This window comes from Eptatretus burgeri, chromosome 4 (assembly GCF_056783735.1).
Source record: "Eptatretus burgeri isolate ZD-2024b chromosome 4, Ebu_testis_v1, whole genome shotgun sequence".
Lineage (NCBI taxonomy): Eukaryota > Metazoa > Chordata > Myxini > Myxiniformes > Myxinidae > Eptatretus > Eptatretus burgeri.
In genome coordinates, this window is record NC_140964.1 from 109,230,411 (window position 1) to 109,250,317 (window position 19,907).

Sequence of the window (19,907 nt, forward strand, 5' to 3'; positions counted from 1 at the left end):
TTCCGATCTTGATGAAATTTGGTATGTGGGTAGAGGTTGATGAGTGATACCCAACGACATATTTTTTCCTTGATTCGAGGTCAGGGTCAAGGTCACGAGGTCACGAAAGTTGTGAAAGTTGCCATTTTCAAAACCTCTCTCTCGTCTGTCATTTTAGGAGATATCTGGCAACGGTTCATTGATTATGATAGTAAAAAACATTATAGAGATGACCGTCACCCCCACACGGGGGTAATTTTTTTTTATTTTAATTTTTGAATTAGCCTCACTTGGCTGTGCCTCGATGGGTTTGAGGGTAGAGGAGTAGTAGCTGAAATGTGAATCCTATCCAGGTTCCTCCTGATGACTTCATCTTTGTTTTTTGCATGTTCGGGTTCCTTCTGATGACTCCAATGCAGGACTGTACCTATTTGGTCTTCCATTTAATTTGAATTCAATTAATTTTAATCCTATTCTGAGTTCAATTGAATAACAATAAACATCATGGGTCAGGGTCAGGTGTCCAATCAAAGCAGGACTTCTTGGTACCCGGTCATCACTGCCAGCAGTTATAAAGTGGCTCGTCTAGTTATGTCTCATTAATTACGTAACATCAGTATGCAAACCCCACACAAAATACACCACACAAAGTTACACAACACCACACATAAGTCCTTGCGAGGGTCTACAATCTCTGATTGCTCTTTTTCTTGTTTCCTTTTTTATGCCAGTTGTATAACTTATCATTCTCCCCTTTCCAGGCATTTCTGACTCTTATTACCTGCCAATGACCCATTTGGTTTGCAAGTTTATAAAAGTTTAATGCATTGTCATTGTCTCAACTATGAAGTTTACCAATAGTAAGATTTAATTTAGTGTTTGCTGCTTTTTTTCTCTTTATTTTTTTTTTTAACTTTCCACAGGCTTGGGAAAACCATCTTTTGCGGAACCGCTCTATAGTGGTGGACTTGTTTCATGGGCAGCTAAAGTCTCAAGTGCGTTGCAAGACGTGTGGTCATGTGAGCGTTCGTTTTGATCCCTTCAACTTCCTGTCATTGCCGTTGCCCATGGAGAGGTCCATGCATCTTGAGATAACAGGTATGTTTTTCAATGGAATGTTCTTTCACTTTAGGATTTGCAATTTGATTTTCCCTTATTTATCAACGTTTGGTCGCTGTAACATTTTAAAAATTCCATTGGAGTTTGTCGGGGGAGTTCATTATCATTATTATTATTATTATTATTATTATTATCATTATTATCATTATTGTAGGATTTATAAAACTTATTTTCCAATTATTTTTTCTCTTTGTTCCTGGGGGAGAGGGATGTAAAGCCGCTGTCACACCTTGACGATTTAGCCAGCGTATGCCGATTTATTAAAAATTTGTCAAACGCTTGCACACGTCGAATACGTTCTGGGTAAGTTTTGTATACGTTAAGAGCACGCTGAAAAACACTGCCATACGTCGTAGTACGCTGGCTTTCATCGTTGTACTTTTCGGTTGTCCTCAATTTTTCCATGCTTGAAATTTTAAGACGTGTGCCAGCGTATGACTCACACGTTCCGCATAACGCTGGCCATAAGTTGTAGGCACGTCACGCGATCGTTGACACACGTCGACACACGTTACTTGTAAGTTACTCATAAGTCGAAACGCGTCGAGGTAATGTTTAGCGTAGCCGAAACTTATTTCTAACCTATGAGTAACGTTTTGTAAGCACGCTACACGCACGTTGTTTACAATTCGCAACACGTTACTTGAAAGTTCCTCATACGTTGAAACGCGTCAAAGTAATGTTTAGGGTACCCGTGACTTATTTATAACCTACGAGTAAAGCTTGGGAATTATTTGTAAAGCATGTCCTACGCACAAATACCCATGTAGACTTATTTGACGTCTTCAGGACGACCACAGAACTTACTGAACGCGTTTCTAACTTACAGATACCGTATAATGGCGTATTGGCAGCGATTAGGGGAATTGGTATATAAAAAGGGGCTTCGCAGGAGGAACCCGTCTATTTTTTTAGACTTCGTGGTGAGTGCATCTCCATGTCATTCCGAGAGATGGAGGATACGGCAAGGCTGAGACGACAATACCTACCTGTCCTCCAACATCAACATGACATCATCGAGTTGACACTGCACCAGTTGCGTGCCAATAGAACCGGGAGGTGAAGGAACTGGGTCAGACCATTGATCGGGAGGCGACGCCATTACTGCATATATGACCAGCTCATGGTGGAAGTCCGGAACGAGGACCATGCATCCTTCATCAACTTCCTGCGAATGCCCCCAGCGATGTTCGACGAGCTGCTAGCCAGAGTGGGCCCAAGGATAACCAAGCAGTACACCTTGTACAGGGATCTGCTTGAGCCTGGCATTGAGCCTGCTGCTGTTGGTGCCGTGACTGCAGTGCTGTGGAAGCGATTTAACTCGTTCAATGAAAACTATTTCATTTGCCGGGCACCAGCATCCAAAAACAATAGGCGACTGACAAGCATTTATTAAAAGTGAAGTTGCAGCCTATGAATAGAAAACCTCACGTAATCGTCGACAATACGCTGCCACGCTATGCATACGTTAGACTATCGTTGGGCATAGGTTGTGGACGCCTAAAACACGCTAATCAATTGTTGGTATAACTTATTTATAAGTTATCGAAGCGTTGTGTTCATTACTAGTACATTATGCATTTGTCCCAGTCGTTTTGAATACTTTAAAAACTGAAACAAAAAAATAGTTCATCGTGGGAATGAGAAATAAAAAAATTAGCCGAAAAGGACATCGAACAATGGTGCAAAGTAGTCTCCTATTCGTGGACGCGAGGATCCATCATCACCCACACCCTCCCCATCACTCTCACCTACTACTAATACTACTACTACTACTACTGGCACGCTCACCTAATACTACTACTACTGACATTGACATCTACTCAACATGGAGTCTGGAACACTGACTGGTTCCTCTTGTGAAGCCCATTTGCATATACCAATTCCCCTAAACACTGCCAAATCACCATTATACGGTAGATGCAAGTCAGAAACACGTTCAGTAAGTTCTGTGGTCGTCCGGAAGACGTCAATCAAATTCGTCTACATACGACAATGTGCGTTTGAGATACGTTACACATAGGTTCAAAGCACGCTACTCATAGGTTCAAAGCACGTTACTCGTAGGTTAAAAATTAAGTTTCGGGTATGCTAAACATTACCTCGACGTGTTTCGACTTATGAGTAACTTACAAGTAACGTGTGTCCGACGGTGTGACAACTATCGCGGAGCGTGCCGAGAACTTATGCCAGCGTATGCGGAACTTGTGAGCCATACGTCGAGTATGTCGTAAAATTTTCAGCATGCTTGAAACTTCACGACGTATTAGACGTACCACGGAATATGACAGCGTACTTCATTGTTTTTCAGCGTGCTCCTAACGTATACACAACTTACCCATACCGTATTCGACGTGTGCCAGCATTTTAGACACATTTTTCATAGATTGGCATACGCTGGCTAAATCGTCAAGGTGTGACTGCGATGTTGACACTTCCAATTTTCAGGCGGTTATGATTTAAATTGGCGTGTGGCAGCTTTTTAACAGGCTACGCCACGAGTTCGTCGGCGATACGTGCAGCGCGCTATGCCTAAGTTAAACTATCGTTGGGCATAGGTTGTGAATGCCGACAACAGGCTAAGCATTCGTTGGTATAAGTTATCTATAAGACAACGAAACGTTCTGTGCCCGTTCCTAATAAGTTATGCATACGACCAACACGTTATGAATACGACAAATTTTTTTTCAAAAACCTCAAAACTTCAGCATACGCCAACGTTTTACATACATTTTTATACGTTGCCATTGCTGGCTAAAACGTCAAGGTGTGACAGCGCCTTAAAGAACAATAATGAGCTGAGAAGTTGGATGTTTTTAAAAAAAATTGTAACACTCATGAGGCCTTGGATTTTGATTCCAATCCCAACGACCTTAATCGTGCTGATGCTTCTGTCCATAGCAGCACATGAACAACAAGCATTCGATTTCTTCAATAATTTTTTGATTCCTCAACATCAAATTGTGAGATTGACTCGTGCCATTTTTTGTTTCAAAATTAGTGCATATCAAATCATATTCTGTGATTTATCAATTTTGTTTGTTCATTCATTTTGTGTTCAGCACGCAGTTGCTGGTTGCATCATTTGTGGGGTCTGGCAATGCCTCTGGAACAGAACCCCCCCTGAATATTGGAGCAGGGATTTGGAATTTGGCAACCTTGCTGGTACACAATCGTCTACTTATTGAACAAAGAAAAAAGGCATAAAATGTCATAGCCCCCCTTGTTCTCGTAATTTTGCTGTACGGAGTTAAATGACTAGCCCATGTTAATTTACAACTAAAATGGCTGCCAGTCTACAAGTCGGCCATCTTGGATCTGATCTCAAAAAATAAAAATGATGTGCATATGTAAACCATCGTTCATATAAGTCTGCCAAGTTTGAACAAGATCGGTAAATGTATGTTTGAGAAATGGGTTGAGGACGTGTTCGATACCGGGGTTTATTTATTTTATTTTTTTTAACTAAAATGGCTGCCAGTCTACCAGTCGGCCATCTTTTATCAGATCGCAAAATAAAATGAGGTATATGCCATCATGTCCTGTGCTTGTGCCAAGTTTGAACAAAATTGGACCATGCACGTGTGAAAAATGGTTGGGGACACATTTAAGTAACAAAATGGCCACCAGTTGGCCATCTTCGATCTGATCTCGAAAAAAAATGACGTGCATATGCAAGCCATCATTCATTATTTGTTTGCAAAGTTTGAACGGCATCGTTGAACATAATATCCGAGAAATGGTTGAGGACGTGTTCAACATCGGGTGTTTTTACAACTAAAATAGCCGCCAATCAGTCATCTTTGATCGCATCGCGAAACAAAATGTGCACATGTATACCATAATGTGTTGTCTTTGTGCCAAGTACGAATAAAATCGCCCCATACATGTCGGAGATGTGGTTGCGGACGCATGCACGTATGCACTGACATGAAAATCGAGACCAAATCCACAAGCCCCTGTTTCGGACTCCATGCAATGGGGACTAATAACGACTGTGGGATCTTAACTGTCTTCCAGCAAATGATCGAAGATAAGATACCCAGCTTTATGTTCATGTGAAGGACAAATGGCACTTGTTGATGCAACATTTTAACTATAAAGCACCAGCATGACGGTTTACAGTCTTGTCAGGAGATGAATGCAATCTTGACAGCTCAAAGGCAAATATGTTACCTCGAGGTATCATTCATATCATTTGCGGGGCCGGGTATCGGTGGCGAGGACGACTGCAAGAGGGAGCAGTAGTCGGCTCTACCGAGCACACCAGAATTTAGGTCGTGACTCTCGGATAAGTCCGAAAGGCACGGGTCTCTTACTGGACCATGAATTGCCAATAATTTGATCGCGTGTAGTGGGGAAACTTAGCATAACAATTGTGCATTTTGTGAGGAAAGCACCAAATTTGGCACACTAGTAGCCTATCATATTATTGCGAATTCGCGCCCGCCGGCGTGCAAACGGCCACGTAACTCGAATCGCGGCACGTCGCCCGCCGGAACGGACAATTCAGTCGTGACGCTCTCGGAACAATGCCAGGAGCTAGTCACGGGTGGGGGTTTAACCTCACCACGATCGTGCCAATTGCCCACCCGCACAGGATAGGGTTGCTCGCCAAATTCGATCTACCTAAGTACCTGCGCGAATGGTCGACCCGGCGATCTTACCACGCCACAGGCCGACTCCGGACACGAACCGCTTAAGCGGTCCGTTCCATGCTACAGTGATAACTGAGCAGTGTTATCGTCGGCCTCGACGGTTCCGATTAATTACCAGGATGTTGAACCCACTACAAACCCCTTACGTGATGCAACATGGAGAGTCAAACAAAGGAAAGGACGCAGCGAAACGGGGAACAAGTTCACACAAGCACGTTTATTCACACACACAGACAAGCACGTATCCACAGCAAAAGAAAATGCACATAAAAAGCAAAGGAAGAGTTAAAACCGAATACGCGTACACACGACAACACTCAAAACAATACTACTTTAAGGACAGGCACCACCCACAGTCATTTACACAAACCCAAAGAAAAGAAAGGACTTCCCTTGGTGCGGCCATCGAGTCCTCCTCCCACGACCACTCTGAGCTCCGTCTCCTTCGCCGTCCTCCACTGCCGACTCGACCAGGCTCGACGACGACACAGCTCAACTTCAACAAGCTCCTCGGGCTCCTCAGGCTCCGTGAGTTCCACGAGCTCCACACTGACGCAGAGACACTCGACCACGACGACACAGCTTGGCGAGGACCCAACAACAACTTAAGACGAAGGCGAGTTCCACGAGTCAGGGAGAGAGCAGGAAGAGGGAGAGAGCAGGAAGAGGGAGAGAATGCGCCCCGCCCGTGTCCGACTTTTATAGCACGGTGCTCCGCCCTTCACTCCGCCCCGTTTTCGGCTCCACCCTCCTTCGAGAGGGTTCTCGAAAAGGGGCGTTCCCTCACTCCGACCGCCTCACGCTGTTCATTCACCAATCGGCGACGAGCTGCCCTCCCCCTTCCCTCACACCAAGCGCGGGGAAGAATGGCGGGAAAAGCCCACCAGCATCGTTGGCAGTTTTTGTTTGTTTGAAATAAAAGATAGAGAAAGAAAAACGACAAACTGGAGGATCGCAGCCCGAATGGATCACATAAATTCCCTCTATACAATGGGTTTGGGCTAACTACACATGTGCCTATCGAGATATCTCACCTGAGGGCCCTTTATGGTGTAATGCAAATTTCCACAGCTATAACAATATTATGAACAGATTTGGATATTGGGCCATCTCAAAATTTTGATGGCAGTGGAAAATGGCTGCCACAGCCATCAGCGGCTGAATTTGAGATGGCCCAATATCCAAATCTGTTCATAATATGTTATGCTACTCGTGTGCCAAATTTGGTGCTTTCCTCGCAAAATGCACAGTTGTTATGCTATATTTAGCTAAGTTGCCCCACTGGTGGGGTAGGATCAATTTCCAAACTTCAATGTACCTAATTACCCATGCAGGCAAAGCTACCGGGGAATTCACACCCTCGACGGACCTCGAGCGGAACGAGCAGTTACCATGCCCGAACCGTGCGTAACCCGAGCGGAGGTTACCAAGGCCCATCGGTCCAAATGAACAATTTTACAGCGCAAATGGCCTCGCTATTTCTCAATACACACCATGCGAAGCCAATGAAAGAAACACAGAAACGAGCTGGAACATTTAACAAAAGGGATATTTATTTATAATGGGGCAGGGGAGCATGCAAGAAGTCAGAGTTAACTGAATAAAAGGAATGTAATTTACACACACGGCACTTAAACGTTTCTACTTAAAAGACGGGCCCACACACACACACACACCCCCCCCAAAAAAAAATGGTGGCCGTGGCCTTTATTGATACCTCCAGCTCACCTTCCCTCCGAGCTGGGGTAAGGCCTAAGTCACATTTGCTCTACGGAAAGGATACGGTGGCCGTACGCCCTCTGAATTGACAGAAACGTGCAGCGGCCGCAGAGTTTCTGAGGTGGCCTCAGGGTGGCCCTACGCCGTATGGCTATATTTTACAGGTCGTAGGGTCGCCGTGGAATTGTAGCGCGGAGTTATAACTTTTATCATTTCTACATTTGCCGTAGCAATTCGACAACCCGAAACAAAAGAACTGGTTAAAAAAAAAAACCCACTCGTTACCGTCCGTCTGGCCGCACGATCGCCTTAGGGCCCCCCTGCGGTCGCTTTGCGGGCACCTTGTGTCTGCCTTGAAAATTCTATGGCCGCTGCAGGAATGCCCGAAGGTCACCGTGCGACATCAAATCAAAGACCGTACGGCACCCCCACGTTTTCGGTCTCCACAATTTATAAATACGCCATGCGGCTACTTGAAAAATAAAAACATGTGACTGCTACATTGTGTGACCGTGGAAATATTGCGGCCGCCGTATAATTGCTGGTGGCCGTAGCTTTTGGAGACCCCACGGCCGCCGTGGCAAATGTGACTTAGGCCTAAGAATCTGGCTTGGACCTTCCCGCTTCATGCGGTTCTCCACAATCTGGCCCGGCGGGACTCGAACCCGCAACACGATGCCGCTCCAAGCACCAGCTACAGAGGGTAGCGTCGGGCGCTGGCACACTCCACCGGAAAAACAGGTGACGAGGCAGGCAAAGCAAGTCAACTGGGCAGGCAGGCAAGCGATTCTCCTCCGGCTCGCGGGAAGGCTCTCTCACCGGGTCGCCCCCACATAATTGTCCCTTTATCTTGACAGGTGGGAGGGATCCATCTCGTGTCATTCCCCTCCTCATTGGACAGGCGTGTTGGGCGATCTCCGGATGTCCGAGATTGGTCTGGGGGGGGGGGGGGGTGCTCATGTCTCCACCCCTCGACCAGGAAGTCGAGCAGCAATATGTTGCGTTGGCTCCCCATTGGCCAAGAGGCGGCAGATGTGCTCGCACCCCTCCGATTGGCTGAGAGGGGCGGCATGCCCGTATTTGGAGTGAAATCCAAGACGCCAACATACAAAGAAACCCTGCCTGGCACGTTGGACTCCGCCCACAGCTGTGCTTGGCACGCATGCGCGTGGGAAAGGCCGATGGTGAAGAAGCCAAGATGGGCATTGTTGTTGAAGTTTAAAATGTAAAAATCCTAACTCTAAAATAACTGACAGCGCACATTCAAATAATCACTCATTAAACATAGGATGGGACCCTAACTCTAAACACATACTTACCAATATAGCTGATCGAAATAACCTGGCTGTGTGCAGTAAGCTTCCAAATTCGCAACAATATATGCCTATTCTTTCATTCCAATTGTGCTGATTAACATACACTAGGTATGAATAACTGCTATTTGTTTGAATGATCAGTTTGCAAATAAAATTTTATTTCTGTCGTTTGTTTTTTAGGTTACAAGGAATACAAGTAACTTTAACACAGAAGCATGTCATTTTGTCCAGCATGGCTGTACTCCAACAACACCAAATTAATCCAATCTGGAATTGGCTTGAATTTATTTTGCAGTGGTTGTTAGGGGTGGTTCGAATCCTGGTTCAGTCACTGTCCACTTAACTGAAAAAAAAATCTGCATTTATATTGTCCATAGCCTTTGTTATCTTTATCTATCAGATCCTCTCATAACCTTTACATGAGCGTCTTCTCTCCTCCTATTCCCTTTCTAAGGGTGAGGTGAGGTGAGGGGAGAGCAACACCTCACCAAACGTTGCTATACACTCTGAGAGGGGGGGGGGAGATGTGGGAGCGAGGAGGAGGGGGCTTGGGAGGAGGCAAGCGTGAGGAGAGGGGTTTTGGGCTTGCGTTTGGTTGTGGGCCTTGGGTGTGGGGGGGGAGCGTAGTATGGGATTGAACAAAATGGCGTGCATTAAAACAGCTGGCGGATTCCGCCCAGAGATGTCCATGGGGATGGAGAGGGGAGGGGTAAGGGTGAGGGGCGGTCGAGGGAAGATAAGGCAGCATGAGGGAGGGGAAGGGCGATAAAACGTACCCAAACAGCAACATTTTCTTTTTAACTGCCGGGTTCGATATAAAACTGGGCGGAAACATTTAAAACTCCCGATATCTACCTGGCAAAGGTCTGCATGCATGCTCGCACATGTGGCCACCTTTTCACCCTCCACAGGGGAACGACAATAAAACTGAGGACAATAAACGGGAAGGCTAGACATCTGGCAAGGGTAAATGGAGGGAAGGGCTGACAAGCATGAAGTAATGTGAAGACCAGTTCTGTCTTGAGGAGAGGGTGATAACAAGGTTAGGAAAAAATACAGACCAGGTGGATTACTTTCTGCTGGACAATGAGGTGCCAGCAAGGCATTCTTCTCTTCGGCAACTCGGCAATTTTGATTTAAACATTGGAAATACCGATCTTGGTTATATGTATGTCAGTGAGATGAAAGCACATAAGAATTAGTAGGATACAATTCTATTTTATACTTTGTTCAACTAAAAGCAGCAAGTGAATGTATTTGAGAATACATGAATATAATTATTGTTTTTCTTCCACACTACCCTATGGGGGGAAGCAGTTTTAAATTCAAAACTAAACCATCAGCTCTTAACAGAAGGGGAGGGAGAGTGGGGGTGAGAATGAGAAGGGGTGGGGGGTGAGAGCGAGAGGGGACGGGGTGGGTGGGGGGAGAGCGAGAGGGGACGGGGTGGGTGGGGGGAGAGCGATAGGGGGTGGGGGTGAGGGGTGAGGGCGATAGGGGTGGGGGTGAGGGGTGAGGGCGATAGGGGGTGGGGGTGAGGGCGATAGGGGGTGGGGGTGAGGGCGATAGGGGGTGGGGGTGAGGAAGAGAGGATTTGGGGGGTGAGGGCGAGAGGGGATGGGGGCGATAGGGGGTGGGGGCGATAGGGGGTGGAGGTGAGGAGTTGGGGGGTGAGGAAGAGAGGATTTAGGGGATGGGGGCAAGAGGGGTGGGGGCGATAGGGGGTGGAGGTGAGGAGATGGGAGGGGTGAGGAAGAGAGGATTTGGGGGGTGAGGGTGAGAGGGGATGGGTGGTGAGGGCGAGAGGGGGTGGGAGGCGAGAAAGGATGGGGGTGAGAGGGGGTGGGGGCGAGAGCTGGTGGGGGTGAGGGCGAGAGGGGTGGGATGAGGGTGATTGCGAGAGGGGTGAGGGTGAGGGCGAGAGGGGTGAGGGTGAGGGCGAGAGGGGTGAGGGTGAGGGCGAGAGGGGTGAGGGTGAGGGCGAGAGGGGTGAGGGTGAGGGCGAGAGGGGTGGGGGTGAGGGTGAGAGGGGTGGGGGATGAGGGTGAGAGGGGTGGGGGATGAGGGTGAGAGGGGTGGGGGATGAGGGTGGAGGTGAGGGCAATAGGGGTTGGGGTTGAGGAGGGAGGGTGGGGTGAGAGGGGGTGGAGGTGAGGATGATAGGGGCGAGAGGGGTGGGGGTGAGGGCGAGAGGGGTTGGGGGAGTGGGGTGAGGGCGAGAGGGGTTGGGGGAGTGGGGTGAGGGCGAGAGGGGTTGGGGGAGTGGGGTGAGGACGAGAGGGATTGGGGGAGTGGGGGTGAGGGTGAGAGGGGTTGAGGGAGTGGGGGTGGGGGTGAGCGCGAGATGGGGTGGGGGTGAGCGCGAGATGGGGTGGGGGTGAGCGCGAGATGGGGTGGGGGTGAGCAGGAGAGGGGGTGGAGGTGAGCAGGAGAGTGTGGGTGAGCGGGAGGAGGTGGGGGTGAGAAGGTTGAGAGGGAGAGGGGGTGAGAGAGATTCCAGCAGATGCGACACCCAGTTTAATGTTCATCTGAGAGACGGCACACACATTGTTGTACCACCGGGATGACAGTTTATACAGTGGGGAGAACAAGTATTTGATACACTGCCGATTTTGCAGGTTTTCCCACTTACAAAGCACGTAGAGGTCTGTAATTTTTATCATAGGTACACTTCAACTGTGAAAGACGGAATCTAAAACAAAAGTCCTGAAAATCACATTGTGTGATTTTAAAATAATTAATTTTCATTTTATTGCATGAAATAAGTATTTGATCACCAACCAACCGGTAAGAATTCCGGCTCTCACAGACCTGTTGGTTTTGTCTTTAAGAAGCCCTCCCATTCTCCACTCATTACCTGTATTAACTGCACCTGTTTGAACTCGTTATCTGCATAAAAGACAGCTGTCTACACTCAATCAATCAGACTCTAACTTCTCCACAATGGGCAAGACCAGAGAGCTGTCTAAGGACATCAGGGACAAAATTGGAGACTTGCACAAGGCTGGGATGGGCTCCAGGACAATAGGCAAGCAGCTTGGTGAGAAGGCAACAACTTTTGGCACAATTATTAGAAAATGGAAGAAGTTCAAGATACCAGACAATCTCCCTCGGTCTGGGGCTCCATGCAAGATCTCACCTCATGGAGCCTCAATGATCATGAGAAAGGTGAGGGATCGGCCCAGAACTACACAGCAGGACCTGGTCAATGACCTGAAGAGAGCTGGGACCACAGTATCAAAGAAAACCATAAGTAACACACTACGCCGTCATGTATCAAAATCCTGCAGCGCACGCAAGCTCCCTCTGCTCAAGCCAGCACATGTCCAGGCCCGTCTGAAGTTTGCCAATGACCATCTGGATGATCCAGAGGAGGAATGGGAGAAGGTCATGTGGTCTGATGAGAACAAAATAGATCTTTTTGGTTTAAACTCCACTCGCCATGTTTGGAGGAAGAAGAAGGATGAGTACAACCCCAAGAACACCATCCCAACCGTGAAGCATGGAGGCGGAAACATCATCCTTTGGGGATGCTTTTCTGCAAAGGGGACAGGACGACTGCACCATATTGAGGGGAGGATGGATGGGGCCATGTATCGCGAGATCTTGGCCAACAACCTCCTTCCCTCAACAAGAGCATTGAAGATGGGGCTGGCTGGGTTTTCCAGCATGACAACGACCCGAAACACACAGCCAGGGCAACTAAAGAGTGGCTCCGTAAGAAGCATCTCAAGGTCCTGGAGTGGCCTAGCCAGTCTGCAGACCTGAACCCAATAGAAAATCTTTGGAGGGAGCTGAAAGTCTGTGTTGCCCAGCGACAACCCCGAAACCTGAAGGATCTGGAGAAGATCTGTATGGAGGAGTGGGCCAAAATCCCTGCTGCAGTCTGTGCAAACCTGGTTAAGAACTACAGGAAATGTCTGATCTCTGTAATTGCAAACAAAGGTTTTTGTACCAAATATTAAGTTCTGTTTTTCTGATGTATCAAATACTTCTTTTATGCAATAAAATGCAAATTAATTATTTAAAAATCATACAATGTGATTTTCATTATTTTTGTTTTAGATTCCGTCTTTCACAGTAAAAGTGTACCTATGGTAAAAAATTACAGACCTCTACGTGCTTTGTAAGTGGGAAAACCTGCAAAATCGGCAGTGTATCAAATACTTGTTCTCCCCACTGTAGCTGGGTCGGGATTTGAATCCAGGCTAGACAGTTTAGAGCAATCGTGCGTACCTCTTGGGTATCCTGCCGTGATGTGGCGGCTCATTAATTTTTTAACAACTGAGAACATTTTTTACTCATTGTAATCGTCTAATTTATTTTGCATTCCGAACTCCGATATCGAACTGTCATTGCCATCGAAGTATCGCCATCGAAGCATGAAGAGCGTGCGCCAAGTGGCTTAACTCAACACTCCAACAAAACTTTTGAAGTAACTTTTGAAAACGAAACATTTAATTTTTCATGTTTTATCTGTGCCAAAGTGACGGGTCATATAATGAAAGATTGTACAAATAGGGGAAACGTGATGCAAAATAAAATTGCACATTTTCAGCGAGCCAGCCACAGCCCGATGCACTGCAGAACAACGTGGGGCCAAAGCAGGCAAGTGGCCCCTGAACTTTGTTCAACTTGATCGATATACAGTATTCAGTGACATTGTGAATATTGTCGTGTGCTCGCGAGGTGGCTTAAGCACTCCAACTAAATGGTTGATAAGGACCGGTTGGTTTGGCAAGTGATTAGCCATCATCGATCCATCATATTAAACACACACCTCCCAGAGACACCCAAAATATCAAACTATGTCTGAATTAGACAAATGAACTCTCTTTCTTTCTTTTTTAAGCAGTCGGAACTGCTGCTAAGTTCATTTCTGAAGCATTAATTTGGCTTTGTTTAAGAGATTCTAGAGGTTATGAAATGTGTGGAAATGAAATAAAGCCACAAATGCTGGCGTCTCCAGACATTTATAAGCATTGCAATGTATCCAGCGATTTTGTAAGTTTGATGATCAAGCATTTAATGATACTAGTACGTGCCCGTAAAAAAAAAAATAATAATAATAATAAAAATATTCCAACCGCGAGCAACAAACAACAACTACACAGGCCGTTTCTTTGCTCTCGCGTGCTCGTACGTGCGTGGCCCGGAAGTTCGCATATCACAGTTTGGGGGGGTGCATAGCTCACGCATATCACAATTATTCGCAATTTAGATTTTAATGGCCAATTATTCAATTAGCGCCAACGTATTTTACCTTTTCGCAATGTCGTTGCAAGGAAAAACAAAAAGAGAAGTGAAGAGAGGGAAAAAAAATTACTTCCTGGTTCGGAGCATACCAGCACTCTGACGTTACCGAAATTTATGCACCGTCTAATATGAAAACGATCATAACTTGGGGCATTGTGTTTATCTATAAATGCGCATAAGAAATCGAGAAATTATTAGAATACACGAAGTCATCACTCTCCGGAAGCCCAGACGTTGTAATCCGAAATGGGGAGCACGACTGAGCTTCCCTTCCCCCATCGGCCATGTCCACGCAATAACGTGTCTTGTAATTGGTTTGGTAAATAAATGGCCATAACTTGGGAAGCACTTGTCCAATTAATATCAAACCTTGAAAAGGCACATCCTCAGGTCCCCAGCAATATACCTGGTAAGTTTCAATTTGATCGGACCAGTGGTTGTCGAGAAGCAGCGGTCACAGTCACACACACACACAGAGATTGTTGGAATTATAGATAGATAAATGAGGAAAGTGTAGTGGTCAGGGTGTCTGGCTTGGGATCTTAGGATCCTGAGTTGAAGCCCCATTTCCCGCTGAATCCACACCAGGTGGGATTGACTCAGCCTGTTATCCTTCCAAGGTTGGCGAAATGAGTACTCGTGTACTAGTATAGGGGCTCAGCATCAGCGGCATAGTCCCGCCACACCAAAATGATAGCTACCTGGGAACCAAGCTGCCATGCGCAAGAAGAAAAAGATTATTGTGACCTTTTCCAAGTCAAGGCATTGTTGAGCAGGCCAAAAAATGGTGAATTAAGACCCTAGCAAGGTAACTGAGGATGCGCCTGATAAAGGAAATATTTAAATAAGGCCGTTGATTCTCTTCAAAAGGAGTGTTTTAATTAACCCAAACACCCAATTTTCACTCATGCATTCTCTTGGAGTTCCCTTAGTATTGTCGTGTCCAGGGGGGTTAGCCCCCACCTGGACAGATGGCCAAACAGTTCTCCTTTGGAAGCTTACAGCCGAGACTCTCGGAGATCAATGCGCGTGCGGGAAATAAATGGTGGTAAAGGACGTTGGCACACGGGTTGTATTCGACCCACATCAGATACACGGACACAAGCAAATTAAATAGAACAAATAATAATTTAATAACAGTAATCAAATATGTACAATGACAATAATTCTAATTATAATAATGAAAGAAAAACTTGAGGTGAACTAAATCTAAATGTAATTGAGGTGCCTCCACGCAGACTTGTATATAGACAAGGGAACAGAATGATAAAAAAAATCACTCCTTTATCCCGGCACTTCGCTGTGTGCCCAGGGATGGACTCCTCAAGCATGAAGGTCACCAAAACCGCTTTGTCACTGTGTTGGAAAGATGCACTCAAAATTGTGCCGTCGCTGTCTGGGCATGAAGACATACAGGATGTAATTTGGAGACAGCCCTCAACGTCAGGGCTCACGAACCGCGGTGTAGCTTATTCTCAAGAGCGGATATGCCGACCGTTCCTCTCCCACACCCGGTCTGTTCACAACAATGGCCCACACGACGAGACAATTTCTGAGTTCCCGTGATCAGGCCACAAGACACCTCTTCTTTCCTCCTCAGGCACAATCTTCACGGCTCAGCCGAACAGTCAATGGTTAGTGTATTGCCCAGCACACTGCAAATTCACTCAGCATGAGCACGAGAATCGCGCAGCCTTCGTCGTGCCATGAGCAAAAGCGAAATTCTCTGTGTCCTCTGAGTAACGTGTTGTTCTCTCTCGACTACTCGCCGCCTCCGTGCTCCTGACGTCACGCCCATCAATCATCAGCCTCGGGGCGTGATTTCGCAGGCTGTCACCCTTGGAGGCGGGGCTCTCTGCCCTCCTGGCCGTGCAGCCCAGATGTCATGGCCGTTGCCACTACAAAACGTAATTCTTTCATTGCTGGTTACAATACAAAAACATAGGGAAAGGTCACTGGGGGGGGGGGGGGGCAATCACATACTGGGGGAACTTATCCTTAATCCCGATCTAATTGACCCCACACCATCCCCCCCCCCACCCCCTTCCCCGTGTATGACATATAACACTTAAGCTTGCAGTTTCCCTACTTGATTACATCCGGATGTCTCCGACACATCCACAGGCCAAGCAACTATATACGATCCTATCATTCCTATGAAATTCCTCCATCTACCCCACAAACATAAACCCCCCCCTCCCCCCCACTCACTGAACCGTAGCTCCTGCAAGGTTTAATGCAGGCGTTACCATTCCGGCCTTACCACTTACCGACTCGCACTTAATTAACCTCTGAAATAAATTAGAAGGGGCTGTGGAAAGCGAGCTGAAGCTAACTTACCTATTCTTAATCTGCACCCCTTAAACACAACAATTCAAATATTTGCAAAACTCATGGTTCCTTGCTGCTAACTCTTGGGGCAGGTAGCAAATGTCAGAAAACACAAAAATCTATCAGAGACAAAACCTTAACCAAATAAACCTTTTAACGTTTATACAACCCTCTCCTAAAGACTGCGTTCATCGGTGGATGCCACAATACCCAACGTTACCTGCGGAGCCATCCCAATTTCCCTATCCAAATTTCCACCAGCCCTGTCTTTCCGGTACAGGTGAGTGACATGGATTAAGTGAACCTTCCTTCACACACTCATACATAAACCTGATATAGATCATTCATTCCAACCCTGCAAGACCATGGCTTAAATGTTATTACACACGTGTGTGATCCTCAACTTGCCTCGGGGAGGTACCGTACAACAAAGATGGTGGGGGCACTTCCGGTTGTGGTGCCCAATATTCTCAATGAGGCCTCACACTATTCCTGTATAATGGCAGCAGAAACCAAAGATGAATTTAACCCCTCCCCAACTCCCATTCTTGTGTGCCAGTGATACGTCTGGATGGCTCAATCCCTGTGCGTTATGGCCTGAGGCTTGGCATGGAGGAGCGTTATAGCAGCCTAAAGCTGCAGCTGAGCCGGCTGTGTGGCCTCGAGCCTGAGCAGGTTCTCTTAGCCGAGGTCTTCTCATCCAACATCCGTGTGAGTCACCTGCCCTTGTTTCCTCCTCGTTTTTGTTTTTTTTTCTTTTTTTTTGTCTTGTCTAATCATAATACAATCTTTAATGACACCTCCAAGTTTTTCCCTTCCTTTTCCCTGGCAGAACTTTCCAGAAGACAACCAGAAGGTACGGTCTGCTGCGATGAGCTACCTTTGTGCATTTGAGGTTCCGATGCCAGCAGATGGCTCACCAGTCACTGTCCAGCCTTTGGATGCCACCAGTGAAGATTCTCTGCTTTCGGGTGAGTAGGGAGAGGGTTTGGGAGGCGTCGGCCATGCACAACACATTTGCTTTACACAAGGAACTTCAACACAAGAGGAGGCTATTTGGCTAATCATACCTGTGTGCTATATTAACACGACAATAACACAATGTTTCAGTTTATTGATTATGGGGGAAGGGTACAGTGTGGAAGAGAACACTGAAGTTAGCAGAGGGACATCACAATGGTGTTTTTGGGGGGGCATGAGGGGAGGGGAAGGGAGTTTGAAGATGCTTGTGTGGTAAATACTGATAGGACATTCACTTTTTGACACACACTCACACGTCACAATCATGTGTATACAATCACTCATCTGCACCCGGTTGCTCAAAGCTCAGATAAGTGCTCTCCTGTGGACAAATTACTTGTGTGGCATACAACATATCCACTGGATAAGTTCCGTTGCTCAAAGCCTGGATAACTTTATCCACTGGATAAAGTGGTAATTTTCTGTGTAATTTTATCTGAGTCTCCTCTGGCCCAGATAATGCCTTATCGGTAGTTACGAAGGCTTACATAGGTTCCTCAAGTTCAAAATGGCTGATGATCCAGCTTTGTTCAACATCTTTCCAGCAAACGCTGCAGGAAAATTCCGCATATGTATTGATTCAACGTGCGAATATTCGTAGCGCGAGTTCCGCGATCGTTATAGATTTAGTAAGGTGGGTTTTACCTTCATTCTTGGTCTAATAAGTGGCAGTTTTACGCATCCTACAAAATGAAGTTGTGCCCCTCTCGCCTGTGATCCAACTTTGCATTTCCCTCAGACTTTTTTTTGTTTTTTGCCACTGGTGCATTTCTCCAACTCATTGAGGATTCCTTCAGAATTGACAAGTCTACGACCAGCCGCATTGCCCTTAGAGTGGCTGCAGACCTGTCTGCGAGAGCGAGAGACATTAAATGTCCGCTCCCTGAGACAAAAATCACACAATCAACAATTTAGCGACGGACCATATGGCATCCGCCAGAAAAACCGAATAGATCTACACTTCGGTTTTCGGCATACAGAAAGCTCCAATGAGGATCTGTCGCTGTGATGGGTACCCCATTTATCAGTTCATGGTGAGCTGTGCAAAGCTTGATGAACCCTATCACGATTTGAAGACCTGTTATCGGGTTGATGGAGCAAATTTCCACCAGCCATGGTTTTTAACCACACTGAGGTTATAATACACCAATTGTGGACCGCACACTGAGACACACACAGAAGTGATGAGAAGACCAGGTTAAAAAAAACCATAAGGAACGGGAAGAACAGGGAAGAGGAAGTCGATGGCTCGTACCTGCCTGATCATCATAGTGTGTGCAGTACTTCATGTTGCCGTGATCAGGAATGAACCGGAGTTCGCTGATGGAATTGATGATTATGTTGAGGTGATGGTCCCTGCATGTCAGGGTCAGGTATGGGAGCATGTGCCGGAGCAGCGCGTCGCTGCATCCACTTTCTGCTGGTACTCTGGGGGCCTCCGTCTGCCCGTCCGCCAGGCAGATGACTGGCCCACCCCCATCTCCTTGAGATGCCGATCCACCTGCTGCAACCACGAGGCATGTGGTCAGCCCATTGGCTACCTCCACTCACGAGGGTCCCTCGCTGAGAAAATCTGGTGAGCAGGATCAGCATCAGGAAAATGAGCCACATGTCCAAACAGCTGTACGGACTATGCAGGTAACAAATCTCATTTGATCAGTCTCTCTTAGCAACTGCTCGTTGGACACAAAGTCCAACCAGCGACAGCCAAGGATTCTCCGAAGAGACCTGGTACCAAAGGAATTAAGTCTCTATCTCAGATCCCTGGTCAGAGTCCAAGTCTCACATCTGTAGGGCAAGACTGGAAGTACCAAGGACCTGAAGACTCGGACTTTCGTCGTCCCGCACAGGTACCGGTCACGCCACACCCCATGATCCAGTGAATCAATGACTCCCCAGGCCCGACCCAGACGTCTGTTGACCTCTGACTCACAGTCAGCAGAGACATTAATATCACTGCCAAGGTAAGTGAATCTCTCCATGACCTCAACATCCTCACCACAAACAGGCACAGACAGGATAGCAGCATCCAATATGTCATTGAAAGGTTGGATCTTTTTTTGACTCAGGAAACCTGTGATCCAAGCGGCTCCGACTCCTCATTCAGCACTTTGAGGGCCCCCAAAAGGATATCTAAAGTCTCCGCAAAGATAACTGCATCATCTGCGAAATCAAGGTCGGAGATCTTGACATTCCCAAACGATGCACCACAGCTAGATATCTCCGACATCCTCCCTAGAATCCATTCCATACAAGCACTGAAAAGTATGTGGGGGCGTGTACACATTCCTGACAAACTCCAGTAACAACTGGGAATAAGTCGGTGATGCGATTTCCACATCTCGCAGCACTCTCAATACCAGAGTATAGTTGAGACATCACATTGATCAGTTTTGGTGGCACCAAACAAAGACCAAGAATCCTCAAGAGGGCATCCCAATTCACCCAATCGAATGCTTTACAGAGATCAACATAGGCTGCAAAGCAGCCCCTGCCAAAACTCTCATCT

The 19,907-nt window shown here is 46.8% G+C and overlaps 1 protein-coding gene across 7 annotated transcripts in view; it reads left to right on the plus strand.

Moving 5' to 3' along the window:
* The window catches only part of USP32 (ubiquitin specific peptidase 32), a 165,500-nt gene that overhangs the window by 128,692 nt on the left and 16,901 nt on the right, over positions 1-19,907 (plus strand). For all 7 annotated transcript variants that reach the window (XM_085879641.1, XM_085879644.1, XM_085879643.1 and 4 more), the window contains exons 23-25: positions 903-1,077; positions 16,938-17,089; positions 17,211-17,349. In XM_085879641.1, the coding sequence (XP_085735767.1) occupies positions 903-1,077; positions 16,938-17,089; positions 17,211-17,349 (466 nt within the window). The remainder of the gene's footprint in view (positions 1-902; positions 1,078-16,937; positions 17,090-17,210; positions 17,350-19,907) is intronic.